Source organism: Linepithema humile, chromosome 2 (genome assembly GCF_040581485.1).
Source record: "Linepithema humile isolate Giens D197 chromosome 2, Lhum_UNIL_v1.0, whole genome shotgun sequence".
Lineage (NCBI taxonomy): Eukaryota > Metazoa > Arthropoda > Insecta > Hymenoptera > Formicidae > Linepithema > Linepithema humile.
The window spans coordinates 13,888,654-13,909,870 of NC_090129.1; the positions used below are offsets into that span (position 1 = coordinate 13,888,654).

At 34.8% G+C, this 21,217-nt stretch overlaps 2 protein-coding genes and 1 long non-coding RNA gene across 3 annotated transcripts; 2 read left to right on the forward strand and 1 right to left on the reverse strand.

The window, feature by feature from the left end:
- Positions 1 to 2,187: 2,187 nt before the first annotated feature.
- Positions 2,188 to 4,143, forward strand: LOC136997843 (uncharacterized). The gene has a single exon (XM_067349238.1). The coding sequence runs from the start codon at positions 2,188 to 2,190 to the stop codon at positions 4,141 to 4,143; it is 1,956 nt and encodes a 651-aa protein (XP_067205339.1).
- An 8,862-nt stretch (positions 4,144 to 13,005) lies between these two features.
- Positions 13,006 to 15,009, forward strand: LOC136997617 (uncharacterized). Its single transcript, XR_010888272.1, has 2 exons — positions 13,006 to 14,276; positions 14,346 to 15,009. It is a non-coding gene; the product is annotated as an uncharacterized lncRNA (long non-coding RNA).
- A 954-nt stretch (positions 15,010 to 15,963) lies between these two features.
- Positions 15,964 to 19,963, reverse strand: LOC105668101 (protein diaphanous homolog 2-like). The gene is made up of 4 exons (XM_067348490.1): positions 19,013 to 19,963; positions 18,534 to 18,938; positions 17,634 to 17,735; positions 15,964 to 17,560 (listed from the first exon to the last, which is right to left on the reverse strand). The coding sequence occupies exons 1-4, from the start codon at positions 19,056 to 19,058 to the stop codon at positions 17,454 to 17,456; spliced, it is 660 nt and encodes a 219-aa protein (XP_067204591.1). The 5' UTR covers positions 19,059 to 19,963; the 3' UTR covers positions 15,964 to 17,453.
- Between the last annotated feature and the right edge of the window lie 1,254 nt (positions 19,964 to 21,217).

Below are 21,217 nucleotides of genomic sequence, written 5' to 3' on the forward strand. Positions count from 1 at the left end.
GTCCACGAGAAAACCGCCTCTGGCTTGTCTTATTATATATTGCCAGTCCACGAGGAAACCGCCTCTGGCTTGTCTTATTCTTTATTGTAAGATACTTTTATTACGTCATATGCTTTATGTATATATATATATATAATGTATATTATATGCTCCACATTATCTATATTTATATCAAAATATTTTTCTAAGAAATTGACATCATTTTGTATACTCTTTTTACAATAAATGTATATGATATATGCCATATTTTTTATTTCTAAAGCATAAAATATAAAGATATTTTTATTTTTTTGTGTCTATCATTTGTAAAAAAATTTTGATAAAAGAAACAACATTAATTTTGCGACTTGCAATAATCTGTTTCATTATATGCTTCTTTTAAATACTTACACTTAGCCTTATTTTATGTGATTAACTTGGTATTTAAAATACGTATCAAAATCGAAAATGTATTTCTATTACAGTAGAAACGAAACATTCTTGTCTTACAACAGAGAGAAATGGCAAAATATAATATTGTCTAAAGTACAGTCCAATAAAAACTGTTAAAATTGAACATTTTATAAAACCACTGTGATTCATGAAAAATCAGAATTATTATTTCAAAAATATAGATATATTTCGACTGTGTGTTTTAAACTGCACTACACATTCAAAATTCACAGAATAAATTTATTTCTGCAAAGTTGTGTATAATGTCAGTGGAAAAGTGATTTATTTGTTATTACATATACATGATATTTTACCATTCCTTTCTGGTGTAAGACTACAATGTTTTTTTTCTACTGAACTAGAAATTAATTTTATATTTTGATGTGTATTTTAGATACCAAGGAAAACGCATAAAATAAGGCTAGTTGTAAGTATTTAAAAGAAGTATATATTGAAACAGATAATTGCAAGTCACAAAATTAATGTTTTTTTTATCAAGATTTTTTTACAAATGATACATACAAGAAACTAAAAATACCTTTATATTTCATGCTTTATAAATAAGTTATATGACATATACATTTATTATAAAAATATATACAATATACAAAATGATATTCATATAAATGATATACAATATACAAGATGATATAAAAAGTTAATTTTACATAGATACTTTGATGTGAATATACATAATATGGAGCACAGAATATACATAATATATACACATAAAGCACATGAATAAAAGTATTTTGTAGAAATTAGAATATGAATGTATGTAATTAAATAATATAAATGTTTGCAAAAATGTTGCAAAATTTATGTATAATACATACACTTTTTTATCCTTCAGAGTGCCTTCAACCCATTTTTTTCAGCCGGGTTTCGTAGCACATAACACAAACACACACACACGCACAACTAACACACACATAACTAACCTAAAAGATTCTGTATATGACAGATAGCACTGAGAACTGTATAGCGCCTCTATCCCAAAATCTCGGAACTAATCTATAGCTCTTTTTTACCTTATTCTTTCTATATTGCACACATGCTTTACATAAATCTGGAAAAGGGTGGCGTTTTGAAAATAAGTCTCTAAGCTCTATTTTTTTGGTTTTCCATTATTGTTTCATACGCTCTTCTTCGGCACATGGTCTTGTTTTGCAGATTGAAGCAGTATAATTTTGATATAAAAGATATAATTCTTTGAGGTGACATTGTCGGTAAATTTTCAAAAATTTTTTTTATTTTTTGGTTTAAATTTGACCAACTGCCGAAAGATTAGCATATGTACTTTATTTACACCAAAGGATTTGTAATTCTATTAAAGCAATAAAAAACGCCACCCTTTTTAGAAAATTGAAGTTTCGGTCGGTAACAATATGACTTCAGCATCCTCTTAAGCCCTACAAGTCAGCGGGACCGGATGGTGTCTTTCCGGCTCTTCTACAAGAGGGATTGGAACAGATCGTGGACCCACTGACCCAAACCTTAAGGGCTTGTATCGCGATGGGTTACACACCCAGCGCATGGAAACTGGCAAGGGTAGTTTTCATCCCGAAGGCGGGAAGAACGAGCTACACCAAGGCAAAGGATTTCAGGCCAATTAGCCTAACATCGTTTCTCCTTAAGACATTGGAGAAGCTGGTGGACGCGTATCTAAGGGAGACAACTCTGTGAAGTCACCCTCTTCACAAAAATCAGCACGCGTATCGTTCGGGCTATTCCACCAAGACTGCTCTACATCAGATGGTAGCGTTTATTGAGGAGCAGCTGGAAAGGAAGGGCTACGCAGTGGGTGCTTTCTTGGACATAGAGGGCGCCTTTAACAATATACCGCACGAGGTAGTGTGTGAGGAAGCCGCCAGAAGAGGTGTCCCGATGAAGCTCGTCGAGTGGATCCGGGGCATGCTAGGGAGGCGTGTGATGACTTCGCTGGGAACTGCGAAAGTCTGTGGGTGGGTGGGAAGAGGCTTCCCGCAGGGCGGAGTACTTTCCCCACTTTTATGGTGCCTGGTAGCAGACGGTTTATTAAGGACACTGGACGATAGAGGCTTCACTGCACAAGGCTACGCGGACGACGTGGCAATACTTGTGCGAGGCCCTTTTCTAGAGACGCTTCTAGAGCTCATGCAGGGGGCACTGGAAGTTGTAGAAAAGTGGTGTCAGGGGACAGGTTTAGCGGTGAATCTACTGAAAACCGGTCTTACTGTCTTCACTCGCAAATACAAGGTGGGCACCATTGTGGGACCCACTCTTGGAGGAGTAAGGTTAGTTCCGACCGAATCGGTGAAATATTTAGGAGTTATCCTGGATAAGAAACTGCTTTGGGAGGAGCACTTTCGTAATCGGTGCAAAAGCTTGTGCCAGTATTTTTGGATGTGTAGAAGGACCTTTGGCCAGACTTGGGGCTTGAAACCGAGTATGATACACTGGATCTACACAGCCATACTTCGCCCCAGACTCACATACGCAACCGTAGTATGGTGGACTAGGGTGCAAAAGAAAACAGCCAAAGTTGCGCTGGAGCATGTCAGGGCTCTGATTTTGAGAGGGGCCCTGGGTGCTATGGTTACGACACCAGTGGCGGCGATGGGCGTAATGTTCGGCATCGAACCATTTTATCAGGTGGTGGTGGCTGCTGCAGCAATGGCGGCATACCATCTGAGATGCGAACTAAAATGGAAGAAGGGAGCCCGGCATACGAGACTGTCGGAAGACGTTCTGCTGGATCCGATATTCGAGATGCGACAGGACAGAATACCTATTATTCGGGCTTCTGATAGGCGCTTCAAAGTGCATATACCGAGGCCGGAGGAGTGGGAAAAGGAAGGTGGAAACTTAAGGGCTCGAGTGCGTGGAGAAGATGTCTGGTATACGGACGGCTCCAAGACGGACACGGGCTCCGGGGCCGGCTTCTTTGGCAGTCGAGAGGGATGGAAGGAGTGCATTTCTCTCGACAGTTATGCCACGGTATTCCAAGCGGAGATTGTGGCTATCCTAAGCTGTGCTCAGACCGTGCGGAGTAGAGTAGAGGCGGGGGGGCACATCAGGATTTGTACGGACAGCCAGGCAGCCATCAAGGCGCTAGGGGCTCCGACAATAACGTCGCGGTTGGTTCGAGAGTGCAGGTGCGTTCTGAACGAACTGGCGAGAGAGAGAGAAGTCACCGTTACCTGGGTGCCGGGTCACTCGGGCATCCAGGGTAATGAATGTGCGGACCAGCTGGCAAAAGCGGGTTCAGAATTAACGATGGTAGGACCGGGGCCGGCTCTGGGAATCCCCTTTTGTTTAGGAAGGGGGAGGATCAAAGAATGGCTCCGCAGAGAACATCTAAGACACTGGAGAGTAGAATCTGAGTCCAAATGCAGACAGGCTAGAGCTCTGATGGGAGATACTCCTAATAGGGAACTGGCTTGGAGCATAAGGGCTCTGAGTAGGAAAGATGCCAGGACAGCGGTACACATACTGACGGGTCATGGCACCTTAAACTACCACATGTACAAGCTTGGGCGTAGCGATACATCCAAGTGCAGGGCATGTGGAGACAACGAGGAAACAAGCCTTCATGTGCTCAGCGACTGTCCTGCACAGGCAGGGTTGAGACACAAGATGCTGGGCTCAGCACTACTTAGGCCCGAGCAGATCAGGAAGCTGCCGGTGAGGGATCTGATTCTCTTTTGGAGAAAAACAGGTCTCTCATGAGTAAGTTTATGAGGGGAGGCACACTGGACAATGTCTGGGTGCCGCGGGCGGTGCTTCGAAAGAGGAACGCCCCCCCGTTATATTATTATTATTATTATTATTTCCGATGATAGATTCGTAATCAGCGGACCCAAAAACAGTCTAATATATACATTGGGGATATATTCCCTCACTTTTGAAAATTTTGTCAATGTTTTTTCCTAAATTGACCATGAAGAGTGAACTTTGTAGGCGCCATATTTGATCCGCCATATTGAATTTCTCAAAACGCCACTTTTCTTTTAAAAGCCTTTTAACAGACGAACATTTTGAGACCTTATACGTCTACATGAGTCAAATCAATTTTTGTGTAGGTACCCAATAAACATTAGGACATTCTATGTACGTCCTATGTATATACATATATGTATATTGTATATTCTATGTATATACAGAAAATGTGAAAAGTATATAAAGCGCATATCCTATGTATGTGAAATAATTACCACATGTATGTACATAGGATGTCCATAGTACATACATAGGTATATTCCAAAAATATGCAGTGTACATTTGTGGTATATACATGGGGTATATTCCGAGGATGTGCAGTGCACGTTCGCAGTATGTACATAGGATATATTCCGAGGATGTGCAATACAAATTTGTGGCATGTACATGAGATACATTCTATGTATGTACATAGTATATACAGTACGTTTTTTAATGATAAACAATTTTCATTTATTCGGATATTTATCTACCCAATTTTTGAACAATTAGTTTATCTAAATTCCCTGTGTTGGGATTCAGATATTAAACTGATAGAAAAAGTTATTACATCTTCAAATTGAAGACTTCAATATTATTACCCACCTTTTGCAAGTTTTATATAGTTTTCATGATTAAAACTTAAATACGAGATAGATAGCGCATAATGCGTCACATAGTGGAAAGCGAACAAACTAATAACTGATTCTATGTATATCCATAAATGTACCTACATCAGCGTATATCGTATGTATGTACGTTACATGTATTATATACACATGGAATGTACACGAGGTATATTCTATGTATGTACAGGCAGCGATCTCGTTCAAATATACATGCTATGTATATTCATAAATGTACCTACATCAGCGTATATCGTATATATGTATGTTACATACAGGGTTGGGAAGTAACGCGTTACTTGTAACGCTGTTACCGTTACAATTACTTTTTTTCGGTAACTGTAACGGTAATGGCGTTACAAATTTTTTTTGTAACGAAAAAAGTAACTTTGTTACATTTTTCGGTAACGAGTAACAAATTTAACAGTTATTTTTATCGTTACATTTTTCAAATTTACTCTATATATCTACGAATTTATAAAAAAACTAACAATAAGAAAACTTTTTAATTTATATTTACAGCATCTAAAAATTCTTAAGAAAGCTGATTTACAACTTATTAAAAATTTTTCTTATTTAAAATATCTTATTATCAAAATTATTACTTTTATTATATATTATTAAAATTATTACACTTTATATTAATAGCGATATCATTATATTAAAATTATATCATTTTTTTTACTTTAATAAAAAATAATGTTCAAAAATTTTTAATGTTTACTGTAAATTTGTAGTGTTTAATTTAATGTTGTATTAGAAAAATTGTGCATAAAATTTGTATTATGCATAAAAAAAGTAACAGAAATTGTAACAATTCGTTATTTTTTGAGTAACGGCAACGGTAACAAGTTTCTTTTTAAAATTGGTAACGAGTAACGATAACGAGTTACTTTTTAGAAAAAAGAACGGTAACGGTAACGAGTTACTTTTATAAAGTAACTTTCCCAATCTTGGTTACATGTATATACATGGAATGTACACGAGGTATATTCTATGTATATACAGGCAGCGATCTCGTTCGAATATACATTGTATGTATATCCATACGATATCCTATGTATATCCATAAATGTATCTACCTCAGCGTATATCATATGTATATACGTTTGATATATATACATGAAATGTACACGAGGTATATTCTATGTATATACAGGCAGCGATCTCGTTCGAATATACATTCTATGTATATTTATAAGATATCTTATGTATATCCACAAATGTATCTACATCAGCGTATATCATATGTATGTACATAGTATATACAGTACATTTTTTTCACATTATGGATATTTCATGTATATACATAAGATATCGAATGTTTACTGCGTAGGGTGATCGGTTTGATATGAAATGTTCCATATATATATATATGTTTATTTTTATATTATTATTTATATGCAGTGGGGCCAGAAATAATCCCATCGAAAACGAAGAATTCAACATGGCCCCACCAAATTTAAACGAGAATGATTTCAACGCCGCAAATGCGTATAATAATAGTGACACTGACGTTTCTATTGATAACGTTATTTCCAAAGATCAGTCTGATAGCTATTGTTCTGTAAATTCGGATGAAAGAATTCCAGTAGATAATAATGCAGCATTTATGTGTGCATTACAAGAATAGGCCAATAAATATAGAATACTCCATTAGCTGTCAACGGTTTATATATTGTCAGTTTTAAATAAATTCATAGATAGTTTTCTAACAGATAGCAGAACGTTACTACAAACTCCTAGGTCGACAGATATTGTAAATATTAATGAAGGCGAATATTATCATTTCGGTTTAAAAAAAGCAGTGGAAGCATTACTGAAACATCGTGACATTATTCGAAATGCATCGAAAGACGTTTTATTATTAATAAATATTGATGGATTGCCGCTATCCAAAAATATTGATGGTCTAGTTTTGTGACCAATTCTATGTTCAGACAATGTTTCAAAATGCATTTTCATGATTGGATGTTTTTGTGGAAAGGACAAACCAACACGCAAAGGAATTTTTACGGTCATTCGTTGACGAAACTGTTGATTTAAGCCGAAATGGTTATGTATATAATGATGTGCACTTTAATGTCAAATTATCCGCTTTGATTCGTGATACCCCTGCGGCGGCATTCGCATTGTCAATTAAATATCATACGGGTTTCAATAGTTGCCGAAAATGCACAATTCAGGGGCAATGGATTGAAAAAAAAGTTTCTTTTGTTGAAGAGAAAGCACAGAGTACTCTAAGAACTGATCATCAGTTTGCAAATCAGTATTATGAATCGCATCAAACGGGTGAAACAATTTTGAAAGAAATTCCAAATTTCGGATTAGTAAGTAATGTTCCTCTAGATTATATGCATCTGATTTGCCTGGGGATCATGAAAAAACTAATTTGTCTTTGGCTGAAAGGACCCTTGCCAGTACGCATAGGCTCTCATAGCATTAATGAAATATCAACACTTCAGGAATCTTTAAAGAAAACGGCGCCTAACGATTTCGTTCGAAAACCACGGTGTTTAAAGCACGCATTACAGTGAAAGACAACTGAATATGAAGGCAGTTTTTATTGTATACTGGGCCAGTCGTATTGCAAAAGATTTTGCGAAAAGATATGTACTTAAATTTCCTCACCTTACATGTAGCTATTACGATTCTCGTCAGCCCTACTTTGATTCTTAATTATTGAGATTATACACATAGTCTATTAGAGCATTTTGTGACTTCGTTTTCCATTATTTATGGCAAAGAATATGTGACATATAATGTGCACAACCTAATACATCTATGCGCAGATGTCCGAAAATATGGTCCATTAGACATGTTTAGTGCGTTTAGGTTTGAAAACTATATGTCAAGAATTAAAAGACAACTAAGGAAACACGAGAAACCTCTTCAACAATTAGCTAGAAGATACGAAGAAAATCAGACACAAGATAACCCGTCTAAAGATGAACATGCTCTACTTAACAACGTATTATACTTAAAAAAATACATTACGATGGACCAATCTTTGAGCGATTAAATGTAAAACATTAGTACAAAATATGTTTCAACGAATCGTACTCAATACGTTGCAATGACACAAGAAATAACGCTTTTTTTCTCAAAGATGGTATTGCAATTAAAATGTATAATATAATAGAATCCCAAGATAGTAATGTATATATAATCGGAAAAAAATTGTTACCGGCTGATGACTTATATTCGTCTCCATTAACATCACGTACTTTTAAGATTGCGATTGTGACAGAGGATGTAACGTTACGCATATACTGCGCATCACAGCTTGCAGGAAAATTGTGGATTATGCGATACAAACATAAGTTTATTATATTTCCGATTATTCATACTGCATAATTATATAGAAATATTTATTGTACGTAATTCGTATCGACGTTTTTCATTGGAATACAAAACACTTCTCAGTATGCTATACACTATAATAAATGTAGATCTATAAATTTTTTTCAGCTTATTTAAGAAAAGCGTGATTTTAGAATAGTAAAAATAATTGTAAATATTAGGAAATAGTGTGTCACTTGCAGTATCCTGTGCAGCACATCGTAGAACATTTAAGAGGATGCTGGAGTTACCGGCCGGACATTATATTTTTTCGAACAAGAATATCTTTTTATTGGTTGCATAAAATTGTAAATCCTTTTGCAGCATTAAAGTGTACAGAAAGACGGAATTCGGACTGCTCGACTTTATTCAGAAATAAAGAATTAATAACAAAATTTGTTTCTATTCATTAATTTCTATTCTGCTCTTAGGATAACATATTGTACAGGGCTATCTATTTTTGTTTTTTATAAAAGTTTAACAGTTTTAAGACGCTGAATAAGAGCAGCCCGAATTGCGGACTGCAGAATAGAATGTTATGGAACCATTAAAATTGGGCTGAAAAGTCTAATGTAAAAAATATTTTTGTCCGACTATTTTTACATACGTGTGCGTCCAATATCGGTATAACAGATGAAAAAATAACAGAAGATTAGTTCCAGGATAATATCAGAGAGACGCTATACAATAATATGCGAATATACAGGGTGATTCAAAATAACCTGATGTCCTTGCAATGCCATATTCTTGAGCGAATTCTGAGACGATTTTTCCTTTTACAAAATTTTGTCCGAAGCTTAGTTTTCGAGTTATAATTGAAAATAGTTTGCTACTTACGAGTCCGATACAACGGACAGACAGAGACGGTGCAATGCGTCATGAGACGACAGTAAACACTTGACAGTCTCATTATACGTTGCGCGTCCCTGCCTGCCCGTTGTACCGAACTCGTAAGTTGCTATCGATTTTCAATTATAACTCGAAAACTAAGCTTCGGACAAAATTTTGTAAAAGGAAAAATCATCTCAGAATTCGCTCAAGAATATGGCATTACAAGAACATTAGGTTATTTTGAATCACCCTGTATACACACACCACACATACGCATACACAATACATTCACACTTAGATTCCTTTCTCTCTCTCTCTCTCTCTCTCTCTCTCTCTCTCTCTCTCTCTCTCTCTCTCTCTCTCTCTCTCTCTCTCTCTCTCTCTCTCTCTCTCTCTCTCTCTCTCTCTCTCTCTCTCTCTCTCTCTCTCTCTCTCTCTCTCTCTCTCTCTCTCTCTCTCTCTCTCTCTCTCTCTCTCTCTCTCTCTCTCTCTCTCTCTCTCCCTCCCTCTCTCTCTCTCTCTCTCTTTCTCTCTCTCTCCCTCTCCCTCTCTCTCTCTTTCTCTTTCTCTCTCTCTCTCTCTCCCATTCGTTCGCTACATCGTCATTACAATTATCATATATCCATGCACATTACACGCACCATCATGCACACGCGATTTCTAACCTAATATATTTTATTTAGTTATGTAGGATGAATGGTGGTATAAAATAATGCTCTTGATGAATGGAATTGAACGATCTACAATTTATTAATGTCCGTTAAAGAAGAGCTCTTGAGGCGCGACGCAAATACACATGAGCGACTAAGAAATGCTTGGACGAATAAATGTGTATACAGTCAGAATAGTACTTGTAACCGAATGAGGGACGAAGGGGTGGCGGGCACTAAAACAATACTATCTTTACCAACACCGAAAAGTTTTTATTAAAAGAATCACATGTGCACCATCGCGCGGACAAAGGCACAATGTCCTGAGACATGCTCACCAATGCTCGCATGGCCGGCTGGTGGCATTATTGTCAACCAATAGGCGACGAGCACGCCAGCGCTTCGTGTAGTGCAGCGCCACTCTACCAATCGGGCGCTTGATAACCGCAACGCGCGCAATATACAACATATGTGAGCAAGATACAAAATGTGGATAAGAGAGATAACTTGTCTGGGGACGAGTTCCCTCTTACAGCTCGGTCATCCTGAGAGTATCGTTTGTCCCGAATCACCGCTTACAACGCAACTTATTAAAAATAAACAAATAAAATATTCATTAATGAACAGCCATAATATTTGATCAAGGGGAACCACAAACGCAGAAAACGACTATAAACTTTGCAAACTTAACTCCGAGAAAGATATACATATAAATACATAATTCTTTACCTACAAAATCAGTCTCTGGTGTTAGAAGAACAGTTTAAAATCACAATGAAATTTCCTTACACACTAATTTAAACTTATAGTCTATATTCTCGCAACGCAAACTTATTTTAACAGGTACAACTTTATCTTAACGCCAATTATTGCAGAGCTGATACATTTAATATATCGCAGTCTTTTCTTTGGTATACATGTATAATTTCGCAAACTTAACGCTAACGCAACTCGTAACCTTTTAACTAACGTAATACCTACGCTAATGCAAAACTTATTTCTTAATACTAGCTTAATTCAATCGGTGGTTCAACCGGTGGTTTAATCCAGAATTTTAAACGGTCTGGTGACAGAATCGAATTATACGACCTAGACGTTAGGCTTGATCCGGAGATGTCTTGAACCACGAATCGATTTTTATCTAGAACCTTTGTAACCTTGTAAGGCGTATCTTGTATTAATAGTCCACTATATAAGTTAGCCACTTTCATACATTAAATTTTGCTAAATAGCATTCCTACACCTCCCAGTCATATAAAGGATAGTTTCAAATTTGTAGAAGAGATGAACCGCATAAGTTTAGAAGGAGATTTTGATCTCGTTTCACTTGATGTGGTTTCTTTTTTTACGAATGTTCCCTCGGATTTAGTTATTTCAGGCATTACAGACAGATGGGCTCTATTACAAAAGACACATCGTTCTCCCTGGAAGAATTTATATGTGCCATTAGATTCATTTTAAATTCGACATACTTTAGGTTTGGTGACGTCATATATAGAAGGACCTTTGGCAGCCCTATGGGCTCTCCTCTGTCCCTCATAGTGGCTAACATTGTCATGATGGACATTGAGAGATTGGCCATTGACAGCTTACCGTTCAGACTGCCCTTTTATTTCCGTTATGTAGATGATGTTGTCATTGCTGTTCCCAAGAACTCAATAGAGAACATTCTACATCTTTTTAATTTGATTCATGAGAAAATTCAATTTACTGCAGAATTGGGCATAGGCGGAAGAATCAATTTTTTAGACGTCACCATGATTATCAATGATAAGAACTTCAAGTTTGATTGGTATCATAAACCTACATTCTCAGGTAAATACTTGAATTTCTCAACATTCAAACACACATAAGAGGGATATTGTAATGGGACTGGTTGATAAGGCTCTTTTCTTATCGCATCCTGAATTCCATCAAAAAAATTTAGATGAGGTAATAAAAATACTATTATACAATAGTTTTCCTCTCCCGTACATTTTCAATCTTATAAGACATAGAATTAAATTTTATATACACAAAAAGGACGGAGTACGAGATGTTACTAACATAGGAGAAGATGACGAGAACATAAGATATTTTACTATTCCTTTCATTAGAAGTGAATCAGAAAAGTTCTCTTTCATGGCTAAAGATCACGGCATGAGATTATCTTGTTCCATACCCAAAAATTTAAAGTTCTTCATCAAGAATCATAAAGACATAATAAACAATTTTTCCCATAATAATATTGTATACAGAATTTCTTGCAAAGATTGCGCAGTCACTTACATTGGACAAAGTAAACGACAGCTAAAAACTAGAATTTCTGAACACAAAAACGACATCAAGAAATCTTCTGCGCGCTCTGTCATATCGGAACACCGTTTAGATTACAATCACGAATTTGATTGGGATTGTGTTACCATTCTTGATAAAGAGGCTTGTTACAAGAGATTAATCTCGGAAATGACTCATATTAAAAGACAAAAATTTGGGCTTAATAAACAAAGTGATACAGAACTCCTATGCGATTCGTACGTTCCTATTCTCAACATGCTGCCACCTATTTAAAGTCAAATTATTATTGACTTCACTCTAGATTAACCCTCCCCCTCTTCCCCCCCTTCTTACTCCCTACCTACTCGTCTCGGTTCCTCCCCCCCTTCCTCTCCTCACCCTTTTCCTTCCTACCGATTAACACCTCGCACAGTCTCATTTTCGAATTTGAGATGACCGGTACTTTGATTTCTCACATAGCAGTTCTTTGCACAGCCTCATAAGTGAGTACACATTGTTAACTAGATTATTATAAATTTTATATAGGTACTTACGATATCCACAAGTCAACTTTATATTTATATTTATTTGTATACCCAGATGGCACCAATAGTTCCTAAAAAGTTCGCATTGAGCTCAGCTAAAAGAGCAATGAGTTCCTTTTAATCTTCAGAAACAATCACTAAACAGTTCATTTTGTGTTCCTAAGTACAACAGGGAATGTCAGTAAAAATGAATTTATATAGCACTTCATAAAGGGTTCAGCAATGGATAAGATGTATTTAAAAAGAACTCATTTTATGTTCAGAATGAACTGAATTGAGATTCATATATAATACAGTATCAGCTGTTTGTAATAAGTTCTTCTTTTATAGCGTGTTTGAACTCATTGAGAACTGTGTAGTATGTATACGTGAAAGCACTTGCACTTGAAAAATAATATTCTAAAGCAGAAATGAAGAAATATTTGTACAAGTATATTGATAAATGTAATATATAAAATACATACTTATAGTATTTTGGATACGGCGGAGAGAAGGCATTGGATAAGACTGGATGAAGGAATATTGTTGTGGTTGTAGAGCAGTGGAAGAAGAAGATCAAGAGACACGGTAGTGTCTCGCGCCAAGTTCACGCGCAGCGCAAGACCGACCGTGTATCTTTACGCGAGCACATGAGCTGATAGGAGTCGAGATTTTCATATCTCAATAATGCGTGGACCGATCGAATTTATAATAGGCTCAATCGATAGAGCACATGCGATATACATGATAAAAGTATCTTTACTTTTTTTGTACATGCTTTCTAAAAAAATATATTAATTGCCAAAGTTTGCCAAAGTCGAAATATGCCGAAATCTATGTAAGTCTTGGTCGTCGTCGTCGTCGTCGTCGTCGTCGTCGTCGTCGTCGTCGTCTGTTCGTCATCCTTCTCTAATATATCTAATATATAAGTTTGTCCTTTGTCAACTAGAAGCATCAAAATGCGACATGGTTATCCTTTTCTACAGCCCGTGAAATGTCGATTCCCGCATAAGAGCGTCTTTTTTCTTTCCTTTCTTTTTCTAAAAGACGTCTGTCCTTTTCCAACATGGCGGCGCTCAGACCTGTCAGCTCGCAGCTTTGATGATACTAATCACATTGATATAATTAATATCGGTCGTAAAATGTATACATAACGTGTTGTGGAGACGAATAGAGATAGTGTATATCATCAATAATAGTATTCTTCATAAAAAAAATTTTTTTCGATCTTAAAGTGCAGAAGTGTACACTCTCAGTATTCTGTAGTTAGTTAATTAGTGGACAGAAAGTATACTTTGTGCAGATGGTGGAATCTGCAAGTTTCTGACGTTAGGTGCGCTGATGGCGCTGAGAAGCCGCGCGGCGCGCACTTACATTTGTTTGACATTTACATAACCTTTCAGTTCAGAAAGTGTTAAAATAAAAAAATAATTTGCCAAATTTGTTAGACCGAATTCACTATAATTATTTTTTTATTTTAACACTTTCTGAACTGAAAGGTTATGTAAATGTCAAACAAATGTAAGTGCGCGCCGCGCGGCTTCTCAGCGCCATCAGCGCATATATATATATATATGTGTTGATTTTATACAGATCGAGGTGTGATTTTATTCTTTAATTGGGTTTTCATTGATCAACGAGATTGTCCTTTTATGGTAAGAAGCAAAAAATTATAATTTTTATTTTGCTTTATATGTTATATAATACTTTTATATACTGTTTAGCGGCGCTCAAACAGAAGCGGTAACTTTCTTGGGCAATCATGAGAGCAGTCGCAGTTTGTACGCTATTCCAGAATTAGATTGTTGCTCATGATAATATAAAGAAACAGAGAATGTCTGCGTTATATTACTGTTATATATATATAATTTTTACCATTTACATGGGTTTTCAATATAGTAGTCATGTGAGTTTGCAAGCTCCTAGTGGTTATATGTGGTATGATTATCTAATTCTTATCAATATATATTGTTTTTTTAATTTATTTATTTTTTAACTCTAGGGAAACATTTAGGATGGAAAGAGAAAACGGATATTCATTTAATTTTGTAGAATACCACCTTTTTCTTTGTAATCAAAGGAAGAAGAGTCTGCACCTAAAGTAGAAATTTGATTTCAAAGGATGGAATGATATCAATAAGCAATGACTAGCCAGCTTAAATATACAAATTTGGTAATAATTGTAAGTAAAAATCTGTTTAAAATACTTCTGTATGCTGTAATGTTCATAAAATAATCTTTTAATATTTATCTATGTTTAGCTGAGGAATTAACCGACAGAATCATACTGAATATTAGTGAGAAATTTCTAGAAATGTTGAAATCATCGTATAAAATACTTAATTTTTCATTAAATGAAATAGGAAAATTTCCCAAAAAAGAAAACAAGATATTTACAACACTAGAAAGCAAAATACTTAAGGTGATTAAACCAATGACCAACAAAACAGATATAGAATTTGATAATACTGTAGCTTTTGCATTAACTTTATTAAATTTTGGTATAATATACATGGAAATAGAAAAAGAAATAGAACAAAATACATACAGTCTATATACAAAAGCAGAGAATTTCTTCCTAGTTAAAACAGCTATCAATAGAATATGTCCGTAATCCAGACAAACATGAATTTGTTATCTGTATGCATAATTTACTGAACAATCTAATAAAGGAAGAGTCTATACGTCAATATTATAAGGATTGGGCTATGACTGCAGCTGAGTTATCTCGATATTTTATACATCACAATCGCTTTACTGAAGCTAGAAGTTATCTTGATATTGTTGCTGCATACTATACGTTGTATAGAAGTAGTGCGAAAAAATTAAGAACCAAGCTGACAATGATGACAGAGTCAACGATAAATGACAGAGATTCAAATTTACTCTTAAACACAATGCATACAGAGTGTCAATATAAATATGCGAAAATTGCTAAATTATGCGGACAATATGGAGTTCAGCTTTCGCATGCGTCAAAAGAAAAGTTATTATCAAATAAAAAAAAATCAATCTTGTGAAGTTGATAACTTAGAATGTTCCAATTCTACAAAATCTGAAGAAAAATCAGCAGAATGTTTATTATTTACTAATTTGGAAGAAGAGCTAAATGATGAGATTTCATTTATTCAGATTTATTTATTCAGATCTCTGATAAATATTTGTCAAATTTAAATGATATTAAAATAGTTTTTAAAAAGGTTTTGGAATGGTTCAATTCAGCAAAGAAATATTTTACTATGGAGAAGGATGTGAAAATTCATGGGAAAATTATATTATATATATCCATAGCATACAAATATGTTGCAGGCTTTGAACAACAGAAAGATAAACGGGTGAAAATATATGATAAGCAAATAGCACTTTTATTTGATACAGTTAAAACACGAAACATTTTTAAATAATATTATAAGATGTATGTGGCTTGAATTGGGTATTAGTCATTTAGCACTTGTAGACATATTGGGTGGTATAACGGAATCTGGTGTAACAACAGATCGGCAACTGTTATTGCATTGCAAATGAAAACCTGTATAAGCAATAGCATGGATTGTTTCAAATCATATTTAGAAATGTCCTAAGATTCATGTTCTCTATGTGTAACTTTATTTGTATATTATGTTTTATATTTGAGCACAAGTATAATGTAAATGAAAATTTTTATTAATTTATATAAAACGAGTATCTTCCAATGTAATGTTTATATATATCTAACTATTAGTACATAGTTTGATTTTATTTCAACGTTTTTTTATGTGAAATGATTTCTCGATAAAAAATGTGCCGATTCATATAAATACTATTATTTTAACTGAATTAGTAGTTACATAAAATATTATGAAACGACAAATCAGAACATAATAAATAAAACTAAACATTAGTAGTTACATAAAATATTATGAAACGACATAAAAAAAACGTTGAATTAATGTCTATGGTATTGTAATTGTTTGTATAATAAAAATTTATTTAATGTTTTATATAAAATAAAAGAAGTACATTTTTTTTGTTTTAAAATTTCGAAGATCTTTAAATAATTTTTGAATAGTCAATACATTTTCAAATGTTAGTAACAAATGCTTATATTTTTTTTCTATAAAGTTTTAATATTTTTCTATGTAATATCTAACTATTAGTACATAGTTTGATTTTATTTCAACATGTTTTTTTATGTGAAATGATTTCTCGATAAAAAATGTGCCGATTCATATAAATACTATTATTAACTAAACATTAGTAGTTACATAAAATATTATTAATTAACTAAACATTAGTAGTTACATAAAATATTATGAAACGACAAATCAGAACATAATAAATAAAACTAAACATTAGTAGTTACATAAAAACGACAAATCAGAACATAATAAATAATGCAAAAAATATTATGAAACGACAAATCAGAACATAATAAATAATGCAAAAAAAAATCATTGGAAAATTATACGAATGTTCTTTTTCTATCTGTTTCTACTTTTTTTTAGAGAAGAAAAGAAATAAACTTTTTTTACTGTAATATAATATAACTGTTTTAAAAATGTTAACTAAACATTAGTAGTTACATAAAATATTAACTAAACATTAGTAGTTACATAAAAAACGACAAATCAGAACATAATATAAAACTAAACATTAGTAGTTACATAAAAACGACAAATCAGAACATAATAAATAATGCAAAAAATATTATGAAACGACAAATCAGAACATAATAAATAATGCAAAAAAAAATCATTGGAAAATTATACGAATGTTCTTTTTCTATCTGTTTCTACTTTTTTTTAGAGAAGAAAAGAAATAAACTTTTTTTACTGTAATATAATATAACTGTTTTAAAAATGGAAGTGGACCGGCCGGTGTCCACCTCCACCGCGATTTCCACCGCGACCTCCTCGGTGACCGCGATTTCCTCCTCCTCTTCCTCTACTCCACCGTGGTGCTGTAACAACAAAAAACATATAAAAATATAATTCTTTAGTTTTCAGAGGTAAAAAATAAAAAATAAAACTTACGTAGAACTGGCATGTGATTTTGTCCCCACTGCTGCCACTGCCATTGTTGCTGCTGTTGCTGCTGCCATTGTTGCTGCTGCTGCCGCTGCCAATTCTTGATTTCTGAAAAGAATATTAAAATATTAGTTATATTTTTTTAATTTATATAAAAATTTGTGGTAATTGTATACTATCACTGCCTCACCTCCGATTTTGATCCAATTAGGCTCTTTCGACGCGTTTTTTTTTTTAAAAAAAACTTTTTCCTCTCGCAAAATTGTCGCTCTCCTCCGCGAGACGAGATATTAGCGTCAAAGTTGACGACTTTCCAGGTTAAGAAACCTGTCACTTCGACGAATTGCAGTAGTATAATTATGAACCTTGCTTTGCGTAGACACAGGGTATTCCGCCCCCCCCCTCCGGGGGGGCGGACCCCCTGTGTAAAATAAGAATAATAAAACTTTCGTGAGTATTCCAGAGCGGCATAGATTGCTTGATCTATCAAACTAGCTTTAGCATTATATATTTTTGTACAATCTAAAGCTACTTCAATGCTAAAGCTAGTTTAGATTGCACAAAAATATATAATGTTAAAGCTAGTTTGATAGATCAAGCAATCTATGCCGCTCTGGAATACGCACGAAAGTTTTATTATTCTTATTTTACACAGGGGGTCCGCCCCCCCCGGAGGGGGGGCGGAATACCCTGTGTCTACGCAAAGCAATTCGTCGAAGTGACAGGTTTCTTAACCTGGAAAGTCGTCAACTTTGACGCTAAATATCTCGTCTCGCGGAGGAGAGCGACAATTTTGCGAGAGGAAAAAGTTTAAAAAAAAAAAAAAAAACGCGTCGAAAGAGCCTAATGGATCAAAATCGGAGGTGAGGCAGTGATAGTATACAATTATCAAAATTTGTTAATTACCTTTCACGATATATGGTGGTAGATACGATGTATCTACCACTGGTGAAGGTGAGGCTGATGCTGGTGGCAGCGGCGGCGGCGGCGGCGGTGGTAGCGGCTGCTGCAACAATGTTGGCAACTGTAAAACCGCTTGCAGCGGTGGCCCCGATGACGGCGGTGGCCCTGGTGGCGGCGGTGGCCCCGATGACGGCGGTGACCCCGATAATGACAGTGGTTCTAATTCCAATGATGATGGCGGCGGTGACGGCGGCGGTGACCCCGGTGGCAGGGATGGCATTTTTTCTCCTTGGCTATCGCCATATTTTTCTTTTAGTTTTCTCAATTCTTCCTTCAATGCAGCGATTTCTGCATTTTCAGTAGAAGTCGCTGCATTGGGGGAAGTATTTTTCTTTTTCTCGCTCATTTCTGTAAAAATTTATATATTTTACCATATTATACTAAATAATTATTATACTAAATAATTTTTTTCTCGTACTTACTTTTTTTTTTCTCTCTGCGTATTCTATTCACATGCTGCGGCGACATATTGGTTCACATGCTGCGGCGACATATTGGTTTCACTTGTTAGCCATGCCCTCTTATGGCGTTTTGGTTTCACTTAATTGTTGTTAACCACGCCCTCTTATGGCGTTTATCATTGTCAGTAGTGACAAAATGCAAGTTTTAGGTCGCTAGCGCCATTGGAGGTAGAGGTTGTGTCCACTAGCGCCATTGGTGGTGGGGGTCATGACCATGTTTCTCGCCGCTGCTCGAAAGTTCGAATAAGATAATTGATGTATTCAAGGGGTCGATTGTGTAGCATGAAATAAAGTGAAAATTACAAAAGTGAGCAAATTTACTAAAATATTCATGATCTTATTGGTCAATAACTAGTAAGTTTGTTCACTTTTGTAATTTTCATTGCGATCCCCACCATTAAGAGCACCGATTGCTAGCGGCCTAAGATTTGCATCACTGTCATAGTAAGAAATGGAAATGCTGCATTGCGATTTGTCAACTGCCATTATAAACGAGATTGGTTTACGGAAAACACCAATCCTTTGGAGGCGTAACACAGTTTGTAAGTCATTTATAAATGTGACTATGGCTGTCGACTGACAGTTGATATAAAATGTCTGCCGTATTATTTTGTATTTACGGTGAAGGAGTGGATTTTTGCGGTTTTATAGAAAGAAGAATACGGTGAAGGAGTGGATTTTTGCGGTTTTATAGAAAGAAGAAGAAAAAAAACTGCATCAGTATATTACCTAAGGTATGTTTTAGTTGTTTATTTGTAATTTAAGTTTATTATTCTTGGTTAACATATGTTTCGGTTCTTCATATTTGGTCATCTTCAGTATACAGTTTAGTTGTTCAATTCAGTCATAATATTGCTTTACATATTAGAATATGATCATGATAGTGACGATATGGTCTAATATGTGAAGCAATATAATATGTGAAGCAACATCATGACTGAATTGAACAACTAAACTGTACATTAAAGATGGTCTAACATGAAGAGTTCAAACGTATGTTACCTAATTTCCTGCCTTTTTTAAGATTTAAAAATTTATTGTATTGTATTAAATACAATATATGTTCATTTTACTATTTGTGGCTTAAATTAATTTTTATTACAGATACTGATTATTGAAGAAAGAGAGAGAGAGAAAGAGAAAAAAAGCGAGGGAGAAAGATTGAGAGAGAGCCAGACACAGGAGAAGAGGACGAACAACAGGAAAAAGAAATAGAACTTTTAATTATTATTAAGGTATTTAAAATTTAAAAAATAGAAAATAGTTCAATTTATTAATTTTTTTTCAGTTTTTTAGATTTCCAGATCAGAACGTTCCAGAGGAGGAGTTTAGGTTTAAGTAGGTATATTTCTTTTTATATATGAGTTGCTGTGCACTTATAAAAAAGAAAGGTTGCTGTGCACCTTCATATGAGTTGCTGTGCACTTATAAAAAAGAAAGGTTGCTGTGCACCTTCATATGAGTTGCTGTGCACTTATAAAAAAGAAAGGTTGCTGTGCACCTTCAAGAAAGACTGCTGTGCGTCTTTAAACACTTGATATAAAAAGAAGGGTTGCTGTGCACCTTCAAGAGTGACTGCAGTGCGTCTTTAAACACTTGATATAAAAAGAAGGGTTGCTGTGCACCTGTAAAAAACAATTGCTGTGCTCTTGCAAATAATAATATAATATTTTATTATAAGGCAAAAATACCTATAAAAATGGAAAAACAAATAGCGCTGTCATTTGATCAGAAACGTATTATTGCTCAAGGCGAATGGTTAAATGATATACATATGGAGCATTTTGCACATCTTTTAAGAACTTGTTCAGATTATAGATCCGTGCAAACACAAAAATTGTATTCTCTAAATACAATACAATGTGCACCAGAATATAAGAAACATATACAGATATTATTTAGCTCGTCAAGTTTAAACGCATTAGATGGACATTGGATATGTAGCTATTACGACAGTAAAAATTTATTTATTTATGATTCGCTAAATAATAAAAAGTTGCACGGAGATTATGAACAATTTTTAAGACGATTATTTCCAACTTATCCTTTTGAAAAACGACCTATCAAATTTCCAACTGTGCAATGTCAACCGAATAGTAACGATTGCGGTGTTTTCGCAATAGCTTTTGCAATTTCCTTACTATTCAATATTAAACCAGAAAAAGT